The sequence below is a fragment of the Chaetodon auriga genome, chromosome 20, assembly GCF_051107435.1.
Source record: "Chaetodon auriga isolate fChaAug3 chromosome 20, fChaAug3.hap1, whole genome shotgun sequence".
In the NCBI taxonomy this organism is placed as follows: domain Eukaryota; kingdom Metazoa; phylum Chordata; class Actinopteri; order Chaetodontiformes; family Chaetodontidae; genus Chaetodon; species Chaetodon auriga.
In genome coordinates, this window is record NC_135093.1 from 20,473,203 (window position 1) to 20,498,380 (window position 25,178).

The following is a 25,178-nucleotide window of genomic DNA, read 5'->3' on the forward strand; positions in this document are numbered from 1 at the left end:
TATGTAAGACATAAGATGAAGTTTAGTTTAAAATGTTAAACTAAATAAACTAACATTATCAACAGAATATGACGCAACAGTTCTGACGGTACGTCAAAGACGTCTAAGTATTGTGTTGCAGATATCTAGTGAAGTTAACCTGCTAACCAGTGCACCACAGCCCGTTTTGTCTCGTAATACCACTTCGTACCTCAAGAGGTGATAGTATGTTAGTATAGTTCCCCCATAGTTTCAGCTGGGGCCTGTATGCGAGCAGCGATTTTTCTATGCTTCACAAGTACTCTTCACTTTTGTTGTCTAATAAATAAACAGAGTATAAACAAAATAAATTCTCGGTCCATTACTGTTCTCACTGTACATGCTGCTACTTGGCGTCATCATTAGAGAACACAATGTGTGTTTCCATAGTTACGCAGATGACACACAACTGTACCTCTCTGCTGAACCAAACGATGCTGCAACTATAGACTCCATTGCTAACTGTCTTTTGGCAATAAATAAATGAATGAGCAATAATTTCTTGTCTGCTCACCGAATGTAAAAAAAACACGCCATATTACTTCAATTTTCATGTCATGCACCGGTTACCAGTGAATTTTTGAATTTACTGCAAGCTTTACTTTTCATTTTAAAAGCTAGACACACAGAAATCCATGCTGCCAGGTGGGTGTCAGACCACAGAAAAGACGGAATTAGTTGACATCACCATCAAAAAGTTTGAGGTTTGATAGGTACACCTTATGGAACCTTTACTCTTTGTGAAGGTGAATATACAATATGCTCCTGCAATTTCAGTGCAATCACACTTTTAATTCTTGTCGCCCGTTTATTTGTATTGGTACATATACATCAGCCAGTAAATTGTGGGACCATCCCATAGTTTCTCCAGCAGAGAGCACTATCAAGTTTTCTGTAAGCCTAGAAAATGCTCCGCTCAGTGGATATCTTGGTCACAATTCTGTAATTATCAAATGAAAGGAATCCTTGTCAACACTGCTTTTTAGTTATGTGCTTATGCTAAAAAAAATGGACCAACCAATGTGTCATTATAAGAGATTTTTAAACTCTTGACTATTAAAAGTTGTATTTGTGGCAAAAATCCATTACCGGTAAGGCTCCAGTGACTAGCAAGCTGCCCATACTTCATCAAAGTGAAGTTGGCACTTTGATGAAGGTTACAGTTTTTGCTGAATCCATGCAGTCTTTTATAAATCTTTGTTTTGTTGCATTTTTAATTAAAGCATTGTGAGCCTGCCAGTCAGTGGTCTTTTTTCACACAGCAACAAAGTGAGAGAGTCTGATTGTGTTTCTTTTATTGAGCTGCATGTCAGTCTATCTTTGACCCAGCTTTTAGTTGAATGACTGTAAACCTCCATGCTGTCCACTGTGTTGATATGTGGTCCCAGCGCTGTAAGTGGATCCGTAGTTGTGGACACTATGCGTACTTTATTCTGTCATTTTAAAGTAATTGTTGTGCGGTGTTATTTTTGTTTCTTCTCAGTGTTTGCCAGTTCAGAGCCAGTCCCTGGATTTCAAGGAGACACACTCCAGCTGGCCTTCATCGACCTACGACAGGTAAACCATCTCATTGAGCAATATAGAAGAAATTCATTTACTTGTGTATAATGCACAACTTTTAGAACAGCTTCATATACTGCAGCACTTTTTTTTTATAGAATAATGAGACAATCCTGGCGTAAATTGTTGCAGTCCGTGGTACTTTTCAGCCTTTCATTCTCTTTGATAGAATCTTTAAGGGGTGTAAAGGTACAAACAATTGGTTTGGTTTGTCCTTTCAGTACGTTTTTTGACCAGCAGGGCAAACAGAAAAAATTTAGACAATAACGTTTATGTCTTTTTATTGAAAAATGTAAACAGTCAACAGTGGCTTATTTTCCAGAATTCTTACTCTAACAGTCAAGGCTTAGTTGTATAAAGGATATTACTACACTTCAGGAACACTTTGTTAAACTGCTGTCCGCAAACACAGTTCATTTGCAAATAATTGCATTCTGTTTAGAGCTGATAAAAATGCAATGATTTATATTTAGTTACAAATGAATTCATGTAGCTTTAGTCTGTTTCCATCTTTTTCCACTTCATTTTTTACCTCTCAGCTGTCCCACATCTCACCTATCTTATATCACATCCAACAATACTGTGTTTCACTGGCCATGTATTTTGCAGACTCGTGTCTGTGTGTAACCTTTTCAACTTTCACCTGTCCTATAGTTCACCTACTCAAGAAAATTCCTATTCCCTCACACACAAGCACAAACCCCCTGCCTCCCTTTTTGGTGTAAACACCAGTGGTATGTAAAGTGTTTCTGGGTCTCATTAACTCATTTCTGGAGTGACCTGTTAATCTGAGCCTGAGGTGGAGGCTTGCCTCTGTATCCAGTCCAGGTCACAGCAGTGTTATTGAGTGAGGTTGTTCAATATGCTGCAGTAAACTAAAAGATTTTTTACAGTAGCATAGGACCTCTGAACCTGAGGAGATAAACTAACATCCCACAGTCAAAATTTAACAACACATGGCTTTGCATTTTCCCATTTTATTTATTAGTTTTAAATCATATCACAAGACTTGAACATAGAGAGTTGGGGACAGGCAGGTGAAGGTGAAAACATGTCTGCACATCAGTCAACTTAAAGTACAAACTGGTGCCTCAACAAACAAGACAACTAGGCAGAATTTGGAAAGATGAGATCATGGGCAGAGTAAGAGCTTTTAATCATGTGCAACAATTAATGTTTCCACATAAAGCATGTTAGCATCACAGGTGCGCCCAGGCAAGGTGCGTCCAGCCAATAGGTGTCTCTCATAGCATGCACAGGTTCTGGGCATCGCTTATGTGTTGCCAATGGCATGTTTTCACAGCATACATGGTGAAATGTATACGATAAAAATAGAATAGAAACTGTCAAGCCTTTTAGAAAACATCACAGAGCAATCATTAAAAACATGACCTCAGTGGTAGCTACACACCTGCCGAGCTCTGAGTTTAGTTTCCTGCAATGCAGCTCATTAGACAAGATGTGTCCATGTTCCCTTTTATACAGGCGGCTTGGTTGACATGTTAATCCTAGCCTTAGGTAAACGGGTTGGGAGACATCCACACACTGAGGTTACACTGAGGTCATCCTTTTACTTTCCGTTTATCTTTGCGCTGCTGATTTTAGTAGCTGTAACAGCGTTTAGATTGTTACCCTGTAATGATTTAGAGTGGTTGAAAGTCAAATATTTGGTGCGGCTGATGTGATGTCAACAACAGACTGGGATGCAAAAAGGCTTGAAAATTTTGGTTTTGAAAAAGTTGTTACGGTTTGTACGCTACTATGTTGTGTTGCCCGTGATTACATGCAAAGTTAATAGAAGATTACAAGATTTTACTCAGGGCAGTTGAGGCAAAGATGCATCTGTGTGAGCTGGGCAAAAGGAGAAATGGATTGTTCCCCACACACAATTGGTGTGGTGCACTGTGAGCTACAGCTAACGTCTTGTACAGCATTGGCTGTTTGTGGCAAATCAACTTGGACATGAGTACAGCCTAGTAGTCAAAGTTGAAAATTTGCTTCCAAGTCCGACTCAAACAATACAGATGCAACATATTTCCATTTTTGTAAATTAAACCACTAAAAATATATTGTCTTCACCCACCACTACTACATTACTACTACTACTACTACTACAGCTGTGAAGATGTGAGGAAGCTGAAAGAAGTGTCTCCTGACATGCAACAGCTATCCACTTGTCTAAGATGTAACTTTCACAAGTTACCAGGACTTGAAAAGGAAAATGATGCATGAAGAAAATGTTTCTGAGGAAGTACTAGTGTGAGACAATGAGTTTCCAGTCATACTATGAGTATGAAAATTACCTGCTCAACACAAACATGTTTCAGGCTTGTAGATGTGAGTGACAGCTTGTTTCTTTGTATCTGTACAAAGATACACACATTAAGAATGCCATATGCTCATGTATGCTCCTGTATGTATAAAAATGTTGCTAGTTTTTCTCACTTTTGAGTGGTGGCTGAATGGCCAGAGGAACAGCTGGTGCTTTTTCACACATGAAGCTGACATTTATGACAGGAGCTGTATATGCAGTTTAGGGCTTCATGCAACGCCCTAATGCCTTGAAAAGAGCCATCATCCATTCATACAAGTTTTTTAAGGTGTAAACATGGAGTCGCACCTAGAGTTTACATTTTTTCACCTCTGGACCATAAGTCTCTGCTGACAAGCCCATGGTGACCAAAAAGAGTTTCGTCTTCCATGATAATTTACTCTCTACCAAATAATACAAGTCAGTGAGACAATAGAATCTAATAGGAGACGTCCAAAGTGAAGCGTTGCAAGTGCATAAAGGGAAGGAAAGCAGAGATGCATTTCTAGAGTTTCAGAGCATTACACCTGACTTATTGTTTCAATGTAAAGGTGAAGCCAGGGAGTTTCACAACAAACCATGAAGTCATGTTAAGAGGACATGATTTATCTGACACCATCCTTTAGGGAAATCACACACATCTCATTCGCTTTTTCTTTCTCTCAGGCTCTTTCTGTTAATCATAAACATTCACCTCAGCCTAACCCTGGACATCAGCTGCATGTAGCCTCGTCACGTCTTTGTGGCAGTTCACATGTTTACTGGAGGTGTTTCAACAGTGAAGACATATTTCCCATGTTTAGTTTTTCAAAACTTAAGGACATAAAACAAAGTCAATAACAAATGAATTACAGAATCAAATATTAATTTCATGTCAATCACCAATAAGAACATGCATTTCCATACATTCACAGGGGAAATTTGAGTTTCAGAGCCATCGGAATTTGGGACAGACATTCAACATGCATACACACAGACACCATGCCAAAAGAATTTTTTCCCTAAGTGTTTACTATTCCACTCTTATGATAACATGACTCAGCTCGCCCAGCAGAATCCTCCGTGCTCACACTGATTGTTGTCTTCACTGCATTTGGGGTCATCTGTCAGATTTATGTGACAGAGTGGAGTGTGATGTGACTGAGATTTCACTGGATGGGGTTAGAATTTGAGAAATGGTTGTTTTTTTTAACCCTGAAATTTAAGTTTGGACCAATTGTTTTTCAATTACATAACAGGTATTTCATGTGTCAGTGCACCTGTGTAGTGTTGGTAATATAGCAGACTAGAGCAGGCACTAAAAAGTGTGGCTATGGTTTACAAAAGACATGAATGATTCCTCTAAATTGAAGCACTGCATGAAAATATTTTTCCTCCATATTTGAATGATAACTTGAACTTCACACTTAACATGCCTTGAGATGACTAAACATGGCTTAAGAATAACGTCATCTTGGCTTTTGTTTTCGTTGGTTTGGCCATCGGTTGTCCCAGTAACCTTTGAGTTCTGGACAACAAATATGAACAGTCAGACCGCTCTTAAACAAGCAAACAGATTAATCAGATTATCTAAACCACTTAATTTGGAGGTCAAACTGAAAGTGAGTGCCAGAGCCTTACCAGCAGATAGGTATCAGCAGTATATCACATACATATGGTATAGGTGTATATGTCAGTCAACAAATGCTAAAGCTTGGATTCTGAAACTGTGTCTCCGTTCCATAGTCTGTCCACCAGAGAGCACTGACAAGTTTATTTTTACACTGTGAAATGTCCTGCTCACTAAGAATCTTAGTTTAATTACCAGATTTAGGGGACCCTTATCAGAATTGTTTGTTCAGTGTTGGTTTATGTAAAAAAATTCATACTGGCCAATCTATTATCCAAACATTTCAGTATTGGTATCCGTTTCAAAAATCTAGAATCCGCTGGGCTCTGTTGAGCGCACCTGAAATGTCACTGTCAACAGGAAAACTGCATGTGCACACAACTACGTTGCTGTACCTTATAGAAACATGGCCAAATTTCTGAAAATAAAATCCAGGGTGTAATAAACTGGAGTTTTCCCCATAAGGAATTCTTCTTAGACTGTGTTCGTTGTTGTGAACTGAGTGGGATTTGGCTGCTTGTGGCTCATCACTTAGCTCCAGGTGAGAATAATGGCATTGTTGCTAAGCCTCTCTCTGTGTCAGAGTCTCTCAATCAACTGAATAATGCTATTATCACTAAGCTGCTCTTTCACTGCTCTTTCAGCTTGACCCAAACACCCAGCTGTTTCACCCTATGACATTAGCATACACTGTGTGTGTGGGTGGGTTAGGGGGGTTATCGCCATCAGGTTAACCAGAGGTCGTGGGGGGGTCATTTTAAATGTTCCTGTTCACACTCATCATGTTGCAGCAGAGCCCCCTCCCTCCTCCCTTCATCTCTCTGCATCTCTCACTCTTCTGTCTTTTCTCTGCGTCTGAGTGACGCAGTAAGCCCAGGATACACAAGTGTTTACCCTCTTCACACTACCTGACCCTGACCTGGCTTTTAGACAGCTGTCACTCTGTCACTGACAACTGTTTTTGATGCCAAGACATATGTTCGCAGGTTTATGTATTAACTGCATGCACAGGGTATCTGATGCTTTGTTTAGGGATTACTTACAGGAAGGGGTGAGGTTGACTTCTGCCCTTTGTCCTCAATTTAAGATACTCAAATATGATTGTAGAATGCAAGTTGCTGCATTAACTTCTCATACATAAAATTACACAGTTTATCTTGTATGGTCATTTTTAAGTGGTCGCTGCAGTGTATAGTGTCAATTACATGCAAGTAAACTTGTAAGCACACCATTTTGTCTTGTGTCATCCCTCTGTTCAGACTAAAACAGACTTAAGCATTTTCTTCTCTATAAATGTGGCTTTTCCAAAACTGTCTCCAAAGGGCCGACTTGGTGTTATATACTAAATCACTGAACATGTGTATCATACTAACCTCGGTGCCGATTAGAACTACCATTCTTTGTCAAGGCATCTGATGTTGGATGGTAGTGATGGTGATGATGCTATTCACAGCTGGTTTTCCAGGTCTGGGTCAGTCAGTCTTGAGATGAACCGAGTCTTGCAAGAGTCTGTTTTGAGAAGAGCTGCTCACAGTAGAAGGTTGTTGCTTTGCAGTTCAGTGTTGGTTGTCAGGTACACCAGCTGCTTCCATATTAAACTGCCTAGCAAACATGTTCCTTTTGTCTACTTTCTTCTTTTGAACATAGTCAGCATGATGTATTAGCCCGAAATCAACCACTACATGCATGTTGCGTTCAGGGACCACTCAAAGGAACATGTTAGTCTACTATTTTATGTGTTTTTCTTTATCGCTGAAAAGAAGCAATTACTTTTTTGTATGTATGAGTTGCCTTACAGCTGGATCAAACCCCTATGCTAAACTGTGACCATATAGTCAGTGCTAGTGTCTGTCATGTCAAGTTAAGGACAGGCTGCACCTCAGTATAAAAGCCCCCTGAGGACTTTTAAGCATTGCAATGTTGTAGCTATTATCACCAATTGTGAAGTACAATAAATTGGTCTTGTTTATTAAGACAGATGAACTTTGAAATTCTTTGAAATTAACTTAAGTAAAATACTGATTCAAATAAGATTCTTTGTTGATCAACCCATCTGATTTTATAAAAATCTATAAATTCTGATATATTCTCACTTTTAAGATCATTTTGTAAAAGTCACTGTTTGTATAAGTCTACAGTCTTCACAGTATTGTTTATTATCTCTGGTGGATGAAGCCTGTGACCGCTTCCCAAACAAAACTGGCCTGAGCACTATTCATTTTGCCACATCAAAGATACTGTAGGACGTGCATGTGAAAATTATGATGTCTGTCTCTTCATAAACTTCTCCCATCAAACTCGCATCCAGGACAAGCCTCAGTTTTCCTCTTTTCCTCTCTGAGGTTCTGTCTGAAGTTCTCTAAAGTGACGTTCTGTTGTATCTCTGTGTGTTTTGTAGCTCCTGGACCTGTTCATGGTGTGGGACTGGTCGACTTACCTGGCAGATTATGGTCAGCCAACCTCCAAATACCTGAGAGTGAACCCAGCCACTGCCCTGGCCCTCCTGGAGAAGTGAGTGGACACTGCTGGGCACATGTATACAATATTTCAGCATCATTTTTAAAGGCCAGGTAGCACTGACAGTTCACATATTGGCAAATTCATCCAAAGATTTATGCACAATGTCTGTTTCCGTTGCACTTCGTTGGATTTTGTTTTTATCAACACACCAACTTTTCCACCTCCAAACATAAAAACTTTTTGTGATATTTCACAATTTTTTTCAATTTTTTTTCACTATTTTTTTGTTCACATTTCATTTCTGTTTTTTTTTAAATGCATGGATTTTAGATTTTTATGTATAGGGTTAGGGTTTTATTATTACATTTATTGCACTTTATTACAGTATTTTTTGAATAGAACATATGACAACCTTAGTTACACACTCACTGTCCACCTTCTTAGGTACACCTGTTCAATGGCTCATTAAAACTAAACTGAAAATATCTAATCAGCCAATCACATGGCAGCAACTCAATGCATTTAGACATGTAGACATGGTTGTGGCCATCTGCTGAAGTTCAAACCAAGCATCAGAATGGGGAAGAAAGGTGATTTAAGTGACTTTGAACATGGAATGGTTGTTGGTTTGAGTATTTTCAGAAACAACATGAAAGTATGCATCCACCCTGCCTTGTATCAACGGTTCAGGCTGGTGGTGGAGGTGTAATGGTCTGGGGGATATTTTCTTGGCAAACTTTGGCACCCTTTGTACCAACTGAGCGTTGTTTGAATGCCACAGCCTACCTGAGTATTGTAGGCTGTGGCTCAAAATTCTTTGTTAATTCCAGAGGACGGAAACTGATCACCACCATGCATATAGAACAGAAAACAGGTAGAACCGTAGGAAAAAAAATGCACATCTTAAGGCAGTACAAAATAAGGGCACAGCACAGCACCATAGTAAATTGTGCAAATATTAATGTCCATCCCTTTATGACCACAGTGCATCCATCTTGTAATGGTTACTTCCGGATGACACGCAATGTCACAGAGCTCAGATCATGTCAAACTGGTTTCTTGAATATGACAATGAGTTCACTGTACTCAAATGGCCTCCACACTCACCTGAGCTCAGTCCAACAGAACACCTTTGGGAATGGGGGATCCTCATCATGAATGTGCAGCCAACATATCTTCAACAACTGCAAGATGTGATCATGTCAATATGGACAAAAATTTCTCAGGCCTATGCCATGAAGAATTAAAGCAGCCCTGAAGGCAAAAGGGGGTCCAACCCAGTTCTAACAAGGTGTAACTGTTGAAGTGGCCTGTTATTGTAAATGTGCCTTCTTTGTCTGTTTTCGCCCTCTCCTTGTGTTTTGTTTTTTTGCCCTGCTGTTCCTCTAAATCTTCTTCTCTCTTCTTCCTGCTCTTGCTAACTGCTGCTGCTCAGAGTCTACAGGGGGTAGGTGCAGAGTTTGTCTCCTCTTTATCTCAGTGGAAAGACTAACTTAAAGCATAATACTTTTTCATAATGTAATTAAATTTCTACACACAAACTACACACAATAAACATCCATTTTACTTTTAGTGACTTCTTGCTTGAACCTTGCACCACTTTACTTCACCATAGTTATGTGCACATAATTGAGTTAAACTGGAAATCTTGGTGAAAATTTGCCTAGTGGCTCATGGTTTGATGCTGCATGGGCTCTATTTTCAAGCTTAGTGCAGCATCTTAAGCCCAGACCTCAGTCTGATAAGAGAACTGTTATCTTTATTGCATCTGGTTTAATCATGTCATAGTCAGCTAATTTGGTAAAACAGTTTAAATAGACACTTTCAGTAAGGTGCTGCAGGTGATCGCTCCAACCAGTGTGGGGAGGCCATTTATAGAGTTTTCTGATAGACAGATAGTAACTTTACTTGTTGCTAAAGTTAGCTAACTGCTAACCGCTTCAGGCTCAGCAGCCTCCCAGTGAAAACAGCCGGACTGGGAATGAACACAGCCTCCTAGACATGGAGGCCAGTTTGACGACAGGGAAGTTCAGCACGGAAGTGATTTAGGGAGCTTCCTGATGGACAGATAGCTTTACTTGTTGCTTAAGTAAGCTAACCATTAAATGCTGTTAACTGTAGCTACCGTTAGCTAGTTAGCTTGGTTAGCCATCTAGATAGCGATGCTATAAATGGTAGCTGACTCAGGGGGGTCAAACCACCTTGCGACTATATTCCCCGCCATCAAACTGACCTCCATCAGTCTCAGCTCTGTTTGGTCATAAATTTGCGTCCTGGTTGGGCCATTCACTGGGAGTTAGCAGAATGCTATTTGATTTCAAATACTCACGTGATTCCTGTAAAGACACAAAGGGACATAATGGACGTTCAGCGGTTACTGTAAACACCATTGATAGTAACAAGTCCTTCCCTGGCTTCCTGTTTCTACAGGTGCCCTGGTATGTTTATGACAGGTGACGTTGTCTTGGTTAATGCCCAGTTGTCATAAGAAAAGCATCTAAAACAATGTCAACTTTGCATTAAAATGACATCACACTTAATGACAACAGAATTTTTCTGTGTACAACTGAGTGAAACACTAAGAATTGATTCCATTTGCGAATCTGAAAATGTGTTATCCCATTATTTTAATGACATTGCATCATCATCTTTCTGGTGGCTTTGGTCTCGGTGTGGCCCTAAATGTGCTCATAGTTGCCCCTTTGCAAAAGAAAAGTCTTCCATCCTCAATAGTTGAGAAATTGTTAGTTCACTCTTCCAAATTGAATTCCGATACGTCGGTGTCTGATGTCACACTCGGTATAGTAAGACAAACCAAACCTAAATAACAGCTAGCCAGCAAGTACACCACTAAGAGAATACATTTGTGTTACTTGTGTCTCTGACGCTCTCTTTCTCTCTCTCTGTGTCAAGGATGAAGGACACCAGTAAGAAGAACAACATCTTCTCTCAGTTCAGGAAGAATGACCGAGACAAACAGAAGCTGATAGAGACTGTGGTCAAACAGCTGAGGAGCCTGGTCAACGGCATGTCCTCCTGAACACACACACACACACACACACACACACACACACACACACACACACACACACACACACACAAGGAGAAGAATGAAACATGCATGCTGTCACATGCACACACTGAACTGCCAGAACACTCCCAGAGGAAGGAGATTTTCACACATGGAACGAAGTGAAAACACACAACATGACAGTGACACACAGGGAATTTACACACACATAGACACACAAAAGGGACAGCAATACACACACAGTACAAGGCATGCAGGGGATTCCTAGTAAATATGACACACACACACACACACACACACACACACACACACACACACAAAGTCATATCCTGTTCTTATTGTTATACCTGACTGAATACTCAATGTAAGTAACACACACACACACACACACACACACACACACACACACACACAAAAACTTACGAAACAGTTTACTGGACTCCTCACAAGAGTTAACAGTAAAATGTAAAGTATTTTTAATGGCTATGATAAGATAAACTATGTTTTGTACATTTGTGAGAGTGTCATGATTGTAGCTGCAGAGGGAGGCTGGTGCAGCAGAGGAAGTGGCACTCATGAGTACTGGGACAAGGTCAAAGGTCATCACCACAGGTGAAGGGGATACATTCAACATGAAAACACCTCTACTGAAAATTAGATTAGAGCACTTTTGTCCTCCATTGATCAAGGTGAGATGTATTTTCCTGGATTTCAGTCTGAAGAATAAGACATTGATTTGTTAATCTAGAGAAAACAAGCTATTGGTCTTCAACTGATCAAGTTATTCATTGAAAACAATCATTTCTTTCTGTGTCAGATGAGGGTCCTATAGATTTAATGAAACTATGATTGTTAAAAGATACAATGTGCAAGGTTAACATTCTTCTGATCATGTTTGCTCATTTTTTGAACATTTTAAAATACAATTCGGACCATATCTTACACATTGCACCATTACAGGCAAAATAGGAACATCTCCACTTTAACCAGTCTGTTTTTAACATGGGTCTCATGTGAAAAGATGGAAAAAACATACAGAGTACATAGTAAGTGTGAAATAAGTGTGAGCTCAGAACCCCAGTTGCGCATTACACAACAAAAAGGAAGTGCCATATAAATAAATAAAGTTTGAAGTTTGAAATAAATAAACAAAAAATGATCTCTAGGAGAGATCTAGCTGGTGAAAATGATCCTGTTTCTCTTATCGTCTACCCTTAGTATGGAAAGCAGATTTATCACACTATAATCAGTGCATTTCAATGGAATCACTGCTCTCAAAGGATTCAGTCATGGGGGCAAAGTAAATATGTGCAAGTAAGCTCTAATCTCAAAAGAAACCATATTCAGATGGTTACTCTGACATGAAAACATCCCACTTTTTCTGTTTCGGTTTCACCATCTGTCACTTTTCCACAGAATTAGGGGGATTGAAATGTTGCCATAGATGGTCCTGACCAAGTAAAACTCATTGTCCCAGTACTTCAACTTTTACTGTGTATGCATGTGTGCAGAAACAAAGTACCGCTGAGGTCATGGATGGATGGAAGAATAGATGAATGGATGATGACGTCTTGAAAGACTGATGTTCATGAAAAAGTGACGTTTTGTTGAACTTTGTGGCGTTGCTTGCTCTTTGTCTTCTTTTCTTGCTCACATTGTACATTGAAGACAACACAGACAGAGCTGCACAGTGACTGAACATGGAGGAGTTCAGTGTTTGCTTGAACATGACGCATCGCTGTCACAGGCAGGAACCATGATGAACCCTTTTTGCAGAGAGTGGTTGTGGGGATGAGTCTTTCACACTCTCATTGTGGTTAAAATCTTCGCATGTTCTCTGCACTTGAGAATGTCAAAAATGAGGGTGAAATCCTAAAAGTGGCTTTTTAAATGATTTATCAGATAATGCAGTCCATTACAACAACACACAAATTCACTGCAGGTTGTTCTACTGAATTGTATTAGATTGTACAGGTGGACACATCTGGGTTTGTTCAGCAAAGGCTCCAAGGAACTGATGAGGATTTTGGGTTTGAGTGTCAGTGATCACTGCATGAAACCATCCTTATTGAGGGTTTGCATGTGATGTCACCATGTGAGAAATTTACCACAGTTACAGGACACTTAGACCTGGTATTGACATGCAGCAGAATACATAGCAAATGAAATGTGATTGGATCAGTCAGACCACCTCTGTACCATGAGGTGTATCACAGTCAGATCTCAGCTAGGTGTAAATTACCTTATAATCAACACTTTTTTTGTCCCTGTGACTTCAATCTCATCATTTAGCCATGTCTGCAAGGGTCCAGCTCAAAAGTTATGACTGTGCATGTGGAAGCACACCTTCAGCTGTCAGTGCCTGTAACTCGTGAATGATTGACAGCCAGGTACACTCCAGAGCACAGTGAATGCACACATGGTTCTCTTTATACCACATTCAGTGTCTGCGTAGACAGACACTTTCACACGTGCAGGTGGGATCATGTGACCTACACATGCACTGTACACATGCATACATGTTGGGCTGCTCATAGACACAGGTAGATGATGAAATCTACAACATGCAGACTCTAATTAGCACTCAGCTGGTATTCTGTGGATCACCACCTGTCATGTGACATGTTCATCAAGAGCCTCCCATATTGTTTTAAGATGATATGGGGCGCGCCATGTTTGTCGACATGTCTGCCTGTTCCACGTACCTATATTTGCATATTGAGATGTGATCACAGTGTGGACAGAATCTATATGAGAAGACCTCTTAATACCAGGTGGAAATACACTGGCCTATGAGCAGATGTCATTATCCAGATACATGTTAATACCAGGTAACAGGGTTTCAATTTTTCCAGCACATTTCAGTACCCACAGGCCAACAGACATGTGCACATCATTCAATCTTTTGACCTTGTATAAGGCTTTTACAGACAAGGTTGTTTTCCTCCCAGTATCACACCTGTACTCATTCATAGCAGCCACAGCAGTGTTCAGCCACTCGGTGGTCTTGAGGGTGGTCAGGAGGTCTCATGTGAAAGTGACATCCGTGCATGCCCTCTTCCTCCCTCTGTAAATCCTGTCAGTTGTAGGGTAAAGGACATTATTTGTGTAATGTTAACTACAGTTTTGTCTTACAACCCACTCAAACTACTTGATTCATGCTTGCAAGAAAACAAGTCCCCCTTGGGGAATTGTATGTTATTAGTGATTATATATACATATACATATATATATATATATATATATATATATATATTTAACAGTTCAATAACTTGCATTCTAAATTCTTTCTTTTGTTCCTCAGGGTGAAATGAAGCTTTAGAATCTCTTAACCCACATATATCCACAAAGCACAGCAATAATGAATTGGTTCCTTTACAGCCTCGCAGCAAGTTGATGCTTACCTAAAACCTGCACATGACTCCTGATGACAAACATTTTGTATTGAGACTGTTTCTATTCTGTTTATGTTTTGGGTCTGTGCTCCACTTTCAGCAGGCATTTTTGCACTGAAACTGATTGAGGTTTTTTCCTTTTAGATTAATGTTTTGCCTTTTTTAAAATTTGCTTGTAAATGACACTGTATATACTGCATATTTTGTAAAGAAAATATTACAGCAGTTTGTCTGCTACAGACAGAATTGGAGGTTGTCATTGTGAAATGCACCTCCAGCAACACGAAAAGTAAATATGTAATTAATAGAGTTTGAATTTGCATTTGTTGCTTACTTGGTGAACACGGTTCAGTACAGTGTGAGGAGCTCAGTGATTTACATTGGTACCTTCTCTCCACTCATTTGCATGGTTAAGAAACATGAATGATATAGTATGTTCAAGCAAGGATCCTGTATAACATCCCAGTATGAAGTATGTAAATACTGGTCCTAAATATTCCAACTAACTGCGCATAGATATTATCCAAAATAAAGGACAGTTCCAAATGAGGTCTTAGTCAAAGGGATTCTGTGCACACACTTCCTGTCTGGGGGTTTCGTGAGTGTGAACTGCTTCTCCTGGTTTGGAGGTGTAAACAGGGCTTCTGTCATTCAGTTCTCCCTCACCTGCCATTCATTATGATCCATTTTACCATAAATCCAAAAGGCAGCTTTTTTGAAGTCTTGAGCTTCATCAACAGCAATCTAACAGTGATTGAAAAAATGGGAGGTGAAAAAGGAGAAAAAAATCAGTGTATGAAAACAGTATGTGTGAAAAAGAGAAACTCATAGCAGCAGAATAGTAAGTATGGTGTGACTGTTGCTGTTAATGCTGAAATGTAATTTGTACTTATCAAGAGGTTATCCTGGAAGGATGTTGAATTTACATCAACAGCAAACTAAAGCAGGAGCAGATCAGAAAACAAGTAGACCTCTCAGTCATATACAACCCAATTCTGTCTCCTATGAAAGAAGATAACCTTCACAGCATATGTGCTGCGCAAATTAGTTGTGTTAAATTAGTATGTTCATTAATATATGATGTGCCACGTAATCTCATGTCAGATGACTAAAGGAAATTAGTGACTGTAGTAGATTCAGATACACACCTAATACTAATAAAAGTACAAAATTCATCAATGCTGCCAAATAAAAAGACCACAGGTCACGATTAAACATCAAGATCAAACTGCTGTAAGCCAATGATTATTTCCAGTGGAATAGAAAGACGAGCTGGTTTTTCTTGCCTTCCGCAGAAGTGGAGAGAGGGTACATTTTGATATCCAAAGGAATCCTTGCTTTACCTTTGTCATTGTTCTCAGTAAGACACCCTGACTGAGATGTTGTTTTCCTAAACAAAACTGTTGTTTTTATTTTGTGTGCTGTAATAAAAGTTTATTCAACAGTAACGTCTGCTTATTGTTCAGCATGCTGTTCGGTCCAGTCCAGTAGACAGTACATGGTTAACACTGCCCAGCATTTTTCTCTATGCCAAGATGTATCTGAGCAACTGGCATGGGTATTCATAGACCCCTGGGCATTCTTGAATGATGTTGTGATGCCATGATGTTCTCTGTCGTATGAGGCTGGTCCATGACAAGGCATCTCAAAAACAAAACTCCAGACTTTAATGCAATATGTCATGGAAATTAAAGAATGATTCCAGTTTATAATAATGTCTCATTTTTGTAGTTTTGGACGTCATTTCTATAATAGGTACGAAAAATAGGTGCATACATACATTGTCATTTATTTTGAAAAATGTAAACATGAAGTCACCTCACTGGCCATACTGAAAGCTACTCAAATTCTGCAATATGGTTAGTCATAAAAGTGGAAATAAATGTTAATATGAAAAGTTCCGTGGTTTCCAACCTGCATGTCCTCACATATGAAGTCAGTTTTAAAAATGACAATCAAGAGAAGTATTTATAATTAACTTCAATTGGCTGTTAGAGCCAGCAGTAGAGATTTTTGACATGAAATGTATCACTTTTCTTCATTCTTTGCACAGTCAATACTCTCTATTGAAGTTTTACACAGTTCAGTAGCTCTCTGTATCCCTGGAGGTCCATCCATCCATGTTAAGAGCAACTGCCAAGGCACTGGATAATTCCTGGATGACTGCTGCTTCTGCTGGTTTGTAAAGGAGGGGGAAATGAACTAAATGATGTACATGTGAAGGAATATTACCACAGGACTCAAGCCCTATAACAGATGAGTTTCAGTAACACTGTTGCAAATGGTCAATGTTGGCACATGGCTTTAAATACAACCCACTCTTCAACTAGTGTTGCTTTAACTTACTGGGAAACCATAATGATTCCAAGCAATAGAACTAAATGACACTGGAGGTTCTTCCAGCTGGTATCTCATTTGTATTCACCTTATGAGCGGTACACATGGGCTTACCCATTGTATAGGCAGGAGTAACAGAAAATATATTGTTTTGTTTATACGCATTGAAGCCATGAAGTGAAACAAAAGTGCAGAGAGATGGTGCCTCATCTTTAATCTAGATATGGGTGCCCCACCATCACTACTACCACCACCTCACACACACTCACACAAAGACAGAAGCATCACTTGTTCTGTGAAGGTTTTCTGTCATCATGTATCTCACCCTGAGAGCCTTGCTGTATCCCACCACACGCTAACTGGGAAACAGCAAGTGAACTTTGGCCTGGGTCAGCATTTGAATGCGAGGATCCCTGTCGCCACAGATGTAATGAGGCGAGAGACATTTGGAGAGCTCTATTATCACTGGACAGCAGCCACCCTGCCAACACACACACACACACACACACACACACACACAGAAATGTGTTTGTTTTCCTCAGGGGGTTGCTGTGCACTCTCAGCTCCCCTGTCTTGTTATATTCTGCCACTGTTCCTGTGTAACACTAAAATTTCTTCTATATACATGTCCTCCATCTCACTACATCTACAAATGACTGTGCTGTTGGGAGAGCTGCAGAAGAGTCCTAACCTGAGTCCTAACAGGAGTTACTGAGAGATGGAGGTCACTAAGAGACATTCTGTGGAGAGACTTTCTTTTGTGATAATTAGCATATTGAAAATTAACATTTTGGCAATAATAATAATGATACTTTGCTGTCCCAAACACCTTCACAACACATGATCTAAAGATCCGTGTTACTCTCGATGGCATTGCCCTGGCCAGGGTATTTACTTCTCTGACCTAAAACAAACTTGAAGAACTGCCTTTTCTCACCAACATCACATTACAAAAATTAAGCAGCCTCTGTCTCAAAAAGATGCAGAGAAAGTCCACGCATTTGTTACTTTTAGAAAGGATTATTGTAATTCCTTATTATCAGGCTGCCCCAACAAGTCTCTAAAAACTGTGCAGCTGATCCTGAATGCTGCAGCACATTAACTGACAAGAATATTACCATCTCTGCACTGGTACCCTGTAAAATCCATAATACAATGTAAAATCCTTCTCCTCACCCCCAAAGCCCTTCATGGTCAGGCACCATCATATCTTAAAGAGCTCATGGTATCCTATTACCCCATTGGAACACTGCATTCCCGGAACGCAGGGCTAAACTGTGGCTCAGAGTCTCAAAGCAGAATAGGAGCAAGAGTCTTCAGCCATTAATGTATGTTACTAACTGAACATCTTCTCTGTCCCGTAGTTTGGTGCTTTGTCTTCTCCCTCCTCTCTCCTCCTGTTACTTTCTGCAGATATTACTGCCTCCAGAGCTGCAGAGACTGGATCTGTGATTGCAACCACCTACTGCCCCCAGGGTCCTGCTCAACACCCACTGCTACAGTTATTATTATTATTATTATTATTATTATTATTATTATTATTATTATTATTATTATTATTATTATTATTTGAAGAAGAAGAAGAAGAAGAAGAAGAAGAAGAAATAACTAACCACTAATTATTGTTTTGTTTTGTTTTTTTTACAGTGCTTATAGGGTTTTTACTTTTATATATTTTCTACTGTGCAATGTGACATTGTACTGTATGTTCTCTTTCCTCCTCTCTCTCTCTCTCTCTCTCTCTCTTTCCACAACTTATTTCTTGGTGGGAGCCTGAGATGCTTCATAAAAACAAGCCTGGCTCTCCAACATCACCATTAAGTCACAGCAAGTTTGGGCTCTATGTCTGGGTGGAAGCAGCAGATATTGCATTCCTGTGTCGATGCAGTGAGAGGAGGTGGGGTCAGAGTTTGCTTCCTGCATGTCAACAGGAGTGACAAGTACTTAGGTGCAAGGATCAAACACTTTAAACAAGGCAGTAAACAGCTTTTACATTTGCTTCAACAATACAGCAGGTAGACGAGGAGGAAGAGAAGACACATACCTCCAATAGTGCACGAACACATTCACGTGGTCCGAACCCCCACACAGACTTTACCAGTATTACAGACTTACAGTATATCAGACTTTTTATCTTTTTACAGCTAATCAATAAATTAAGTCTGGGTTCTCCACTTGTAGTTAAATTTAAAGGTGCACTCAAGTTAGTTCACTCATCACAGAGTACTACTGAGCCTGCATAATATCTTATGGAGGACCTTTTCACAATGTGAATTAATAACAATAATAATAACCCAAGTCACATGTTCCATCAACTTTTGTGATGTGGAATGATGTTGACTATTTGCTCCATCACCAAAGGTCTCTGTGCTTGATCCTTGCTCAAAGTGTATTTAAAATAAGAACAATAATCCCCTTCCACCCTCACCCATACTGTCAAATGAATTGTGAGCTCCTCTGAGTGGTAGCTGGTTCACCACAACAAATTCAACAACATCAGTAGATGATGTTAGGTGGTGCTGAGTGTGCATCAGCTGATCTGCTTTAATGAGTGGAGATCTCTTGCCCCATCTGTGTGTCTGTCTACATCCCAGCTTCACACACCTCATGTTCTTTTGATGCAGCATGCTTAATTAGTCCCTTACCACTTACCACAGCATGTTTCCAAAAATTGCAAATGCAGCTGGTTTGCATATTGTGCTGCAGCTTTAGGTGTTACTCGCTCAGCTATACCCTTACATACTTATGAGTGGAAAGCCCTTGTTGGCTGGTTCTGCTGATTGCTAAACTGTTTTTAAATTTGAAAATACTAACTGTCTGTTGTTGAAACCTATAGAGTTTCTTCGACAGTGATGTCAGTAGATAAACAATTTTCTTCCATAACTCATGGCAGGGACACCAAGAGACATATGTTTGTTATCATTAACGCTGCATTGTTAGCACAACAATGGCAAATTATCTCCCTATATAATTTAAATGGCTGGCATGTTAGCACACAGCTGCCTATTTATATATACAGCAGACACAGAGCGAAATTATCATTCATTCAGAGTCATGTTTGTGTCCACCTGATGATTACAAATCTAATCAGCTCTATTTTTTTTAGCTCTGGTTTGGTCTCCACCAACCACCAAAGGGCAACCCTTTTAAACACACTGAGCTGTGCCAAGTTGTGCCCGAGATGAATCATCTCCAGAGTATGGTCAAAGCACACCCGCCATTGTGATGTCAGATGGGTTACATCAACTTTCAGGAACGATTCAGCAGCATCTTTAAATAGATTCTGCTGCTATTGCCAGGCTATACAGATACTTAATCAGTTTCAATGATTCCATCTTCATTTTTCCAGCAATAAGTGGTAGATCCCAAGCAACATTGTAACACCAGCCTGAAAATCCATGCTATTAAGCTGGCTACCAACAACTCTTGCACAGTGCAATAAATGGGGCACTGCTTGTCTTTTCCTTGACTCAAGATAAGCCCATCATCAGTTAAAGACACGCCTTCAAGTAGACAGCCCTGTTGTGCTGGAGATGAAAATCCCTTCCACGCTGGGCTGAGTTCAACTGTACAGCCAAGCCAGCACTGTGAATAGAAAAGGGTTACTAGTCTCTGTGTCTGTCTGCTGTTTGCTGCAGGCCAGGTCATATACAGTGGGTTTTTGGGGGTTATTCACGGGCAATAGCTGCCTGCTGTGGCCAAAAACAACATTACAAGAGTGATGAGAGTGAAGAGCAACATTAAAGTTGCAGATCATAAAAAAAAAGATCTGAAAGTTGCTAAAACGCAGCGCTGAGGGGAACAGCGGAGTCAGTGGGTTCTGCAGGTAATTATTCTAAAATTATTCAACAATTATTCAATAGTGATATTTGAACAGACAGATCAATTGTCTTCAGCACTTTTACGTGCTGCTCTCTCCCTCTCTTTTCTCTCTCTCTTCTCTCTCTGTCTATTCTCCCTCTCTTTTCAATCTCTCTCTCCATCTCTCTTTCTGTCTCTGTTTGACGGCCAGTGAACTTGGTTGCGAGAGAGAGTTCACTGAGATGTCAGGGTCACAAGCAGGTCAGCCAGCGCGAGCTGAGGGAGGAGGGATTCAAACATGCGCTGGCACTTGTGCTGACTGCGCACTCTCTGCAGTGTGTGTGTGTGTGTGTGTGTGTGTGTGTGTGTGTGTGTGTGTGTGTGTGTGTGTGTGTGAGTGCATGTGTGTGTGTGCGTGTGTTTTATTGAGCTGCTTGTTTTGCAGTTAAGTAGTAGTAGTGATAACAGTAAACGCATTAACAGATGTCTGAGTGAATTCATCATCAGCCTCTCAGCTGCCTGAGCTTCCATCATCACAACAGAGAAAGTAACTACACACATTTACTCAGGTAATATATTTAAGCACAGTTTAATGTTACTGATAGGAACGTTTTTATTTCAGTAGTTTCTATCTATAGTTAGTCCACTACATTTCAGAGGTAATGTGCTTTTTTACAATGTAATAAACCCACAACTCTACGACATTATATGGAGACCAAAGTTTAAACTACAAAACACATAAGCTCACAAGCTCATAAATATGATGTACTGCTGTAAACTTAGGCCTACGCAATAGTATCTGAATTATTCATTGGCCACCAGGGCCATCAGACAAGCTGAAGCTGTTATATGACTCTCTCCAAAGCCACCTTTGGCAAAATCTGTCATTTTACCTCACAGAACACAGGAGTTTCTGGTCCACTGCTGCCTCCATTAATTAGTTTGTGTTATTGCATGACTTTGGTGAATCTGAGCTAACCCTTTAAAACACTGAAGTCACGCAATTACACAAAGTGTTTGAGGTAGTAGTAATATTCATAAGTCAATTTGTAAATAAACACTTTCTGTTATTTCTTTTTTACTTGAGTAAAGGATTAGTACTTTTTAGTAAAATAGTAAAATATATCAAGAAGAGCAAAATTGTTTAAGTTTGTATTTCTTTCTTTTTATCAACTGACTGGAGATAGAGGAAAAAATAAAGCTTTTCTCTTTTTTACCAGCTGATTTGGGGTTGAATGAAAAGTATAAAGCTTTATATTTCGCTTTACACACAATGGTATTTGTTAGTGTATTATGTTGTACTATTTTATACTGGTGTGATAACTTTTTATTGTCTATTGTTGGTTTTGGGCCTTCTTATGATTCCAATAAAAGTCTATTTGTGTCAGGTGTTACTCTTTATTATTTTTTTATTTGATTGCTCACATTTTGTTTTCAGAGTGGCACATGTACGTTGTCCCTTTTGAACTGACCCTAGTATTGACGTAGCATGCATGCTGCAAATGAACCAAAACAAAAGACAAAACACCTCTTGGCCGTCTGTCATGGAAGCACGGCATGGGAGCTTGTCCTGATGGTGGTGCTAGAGGAAATGTCATGGGGTCGTTTAAATCAAAGAGGTTCATTCTCAGGAGAGTGTGAACAGGATCGGTTCGTTAATTACAAACTTTTAAAATAGATTATGTGTGCAAAGTTGATATTTTGTCATGCAGTTACTATTAGAAGGAAGTTCATGGAGAGAACAGTCAAATCTATGCGTTCAGAGCTCACTGAGGTGGTCCAGCAGGTGATCAGCAGGTTTACAGTGAGTTTGTGGTGTAGCATGGTGAGGTGCAGACTTAAAAATCATTCTCTACACTTGAACTTCCATTCACCCACCCACCTCCTCCGCCCTGCTCCATCACACCTGAACAGCAGAATCCTGTTTCACACATTCACGCTGTGGTGAGAAAAACTCACCAGCTACAGCATGCCCAGCTGGAAACCCATCCACCCTGAACATGCATCACCCACTGGTGTGTGTCTGAACACAGAGTAAACAAGGATTTGTACATAAATATTGTGGCTGATGTTGGATTCAGTTTTCAGTGGCCTATGTACTGTTGAGCAAATACAGTAATGATCATATTCTATCATCAGACCTTTTCCGTTGTTGTCATGCTCAGATTCATCACTTTACTCTGTATTTAAAGCCCATAAACCTTCCTTCAAACAGACAAAAATACTGTATAGTCAAAATAACTTGATTTACATTAAATGCTCTGTGGTTCTGTTCCGGCCAGAATGGCACATCTTCTGAGAAGTATTCAAGCCGAAACAAATCAGTCATTTTAAAAAGTATTTGTGGAAGTGTGTGAAAACAAGGACATTTTACATTGAGAACCCCTAGAGGCATGAAGCAGAGTGTGTTAGGATTTGGACTATTTAGTGGTTAGTTCCTGTTTTATTTTGGTAGCCATCCCTCATGTGTCTAAGATGATTTTACTTCCTGTATTTTTCCCACCCTTATAATTGTTTGACTTTGTGGCATCACCTGTGTCTGATTAGTTCTCCTCTCAGTCTACTTAAGTCAGTGTGTTTCCCTTTGTCTTTGTGGCATCAAGCCTTATATGTCCTTGTTCCTTGTGATTCTTGTAAGTAATTCCTCTTAGTAATTCCTAGTCTAGTCCTTGGTATTTGTGGTTTTTGATCTGTGTCCTGTTTCCCTGTAGCTTTCTTGTTAATGGATTTTTTAATGTAGTTGGATTTTGTCTGGCCTTATTTTTGTTAAATAAATCATTTGGACTGTTTGCTCTTGGCCTTTTTGCAGTCTACATCATTGGGTTCACTCCTTGTTTTTTGCTCGGAGTTTCCCAGTGTGCACAACCACCACATTCAGCCGGAGGGTAAAGTACGAAGAATGACTTGTATACAGAGCAATAGTCAGGATTTTACAAATACTGAGGTCATGATACAAACCCTTCACCCTCTTCCCCAGTGCTGACACTCAATAGAAACTTCCATTTTTTCTAAACTGTTTACAGTGTTAAAATTATCTTCATTTAACTGACTCTGCCTTGGCACATACTCTGTTTTCCTTATGATTATTACATAGTTCCTTCAAGGAAACATTCTAGGAAATTATGAGGAACACGGTGTTACTGATTTACTAGCCATATAAAGGGAATAAGTACCAATAAAACACACTCTAATCTGATATGATGGATGCAGGACCAGGTAATAGTCTGTCTGAGAGAAGCTGTACAGAGAGTGAAAGGAAGTAGGGGTCAGTTAGAGTCTTGTTGCTAATTTGTGGCTGAGGGACTCTTAGCAGGTGAATCAGTCCTTTGATTTGTATGCTTGGAATAAAATGCTGATGGATAAATCATTTATTTATTTAGTTAGTTATTGTTGCCCTAAGAGTAGCCAAATAGCCTACTGAGTCCAAACTGTAGAACGTAAACTCCACAGGTCCAGAAGAAATACAGACAGCAGTGTCCTCACTGCTACAGACTCAGCCCTGCTGCTAACCAGCAGAAAGTCAGTCAAAAGTCATGGAATTTTACATGCAAGCCAAGATGGGACATTAGATTATATGTGTTGGGTTTTGTGTGACTGGAATAGTGACAGTTGCCCTGCCTTCCCACCAGGATGAACCTCGGGGCACCCTGTTCAAAAAACGCACACAGTCAGCCAGAACAGACAGATCCATCCATGTAATGTGCTGTTGTAAAAACAGCAGCCTCACTGTCACCGACCGGTTGCCCCTGCCACACACATAAACATACGCACGCGCGCGCGCACACACACACACACGCACTGACGTTATAGCAGGTCGTAAAAAACAAGAGTCCAGATTCAGGGTGAGGATGTGGTGACTGGGCTGATGAGCGCCTTCTCTGCTCCGTGTTTACTTTTCATGCGGCGTAGCCCGGGGATAACCTTCCGTGCGTGTGCGTGTGTGTATGTGCGTGTGCGCTCCCTCCGCCTGTCTCCGCTGACCCAAGTTTGAACCCACTGAGAGATATCATTTTTATAACACACACACACACACACACACACACACACACACACACACACACACACACACAGGGCAGGTTAAAGTCTTGTTGTAGATTAGAAAGACATTTAACCTGAAAGCAGACTGATAGAAAGCGGAGTCAGGCAGAGGGCAGCGACCTGTTAATCACAGTCTCTTCTCTCGGTCAGTGCTTCTACTGACACATCATCCCAATCTAACCTTAAAGAGTGCGCAGCCTATAACTTGAACTAAACTAAGAAGCGTTGGGACTTTGAATGGCACCAGTGAGACCCACGGGGCGAGGGATTAAGACATTCTTCAACCCGGAGCCTCTTTCCATTTTCTGAAGCATCTGAAAATGTGCTGCTTAAAAGCTTTTTGCTCTTGAATGCAAGCCGCCCTGCAGGTATGATCACTGATCCTACAAGCGGGGCTTAAGCCGAGGTAATGAGTGTGTAAACTAGCCGCTTTAGTGCCAACAAAGGCGGCTTAGGCTGCGCTTCCATTGTCTCGGAGGGAATCATCACCTTTTCTCAGTGAAATCCGCCGCGGATTGTCTGCGTGCAACAGGAGGTAGGGATTAAAGATGCGGCCCTTGTAACAAATGGTGAGGCAAGTCAGCCAGTACAGGCCGGAGGCGGGGCCGAGCGACACCC

General features: G+C 40.2%; 1 protein-coding gene across 2 annotated transcripts in view; it reads left to right on the plus strand.

The window, feature by feature from the left end:
- exoc6 (exocyst complex component 6) overlaps positions 1-15,832 on the plus strand; it is a 56,423-nt gene extending 40,591 nt beyond the window's left edge. For both annotated transcript variants that reach the window (XM_076759363.1, XM_076759364.1), the window contains 3 exons: positions 1,502-1,575; positions 7,897-8,009; positions 10,872-15,832. In XM_076759363.1, the coding sequence (XP_076615478.1) occupies positions 1,502-1,575; positions 7,897-8,009; positions 10,872-10,998 (314 nt within the window). In that variant the 3' untranslated portion in view covers positions 10,999-15,832. The remainder of the gene's footprint in view (positions 1-1,501; positions 1,576-7,896; positions 8,010-10,871) is intronic.
- Positions 15,833-25,178: the final 9,346 nt, after the last annotated feature.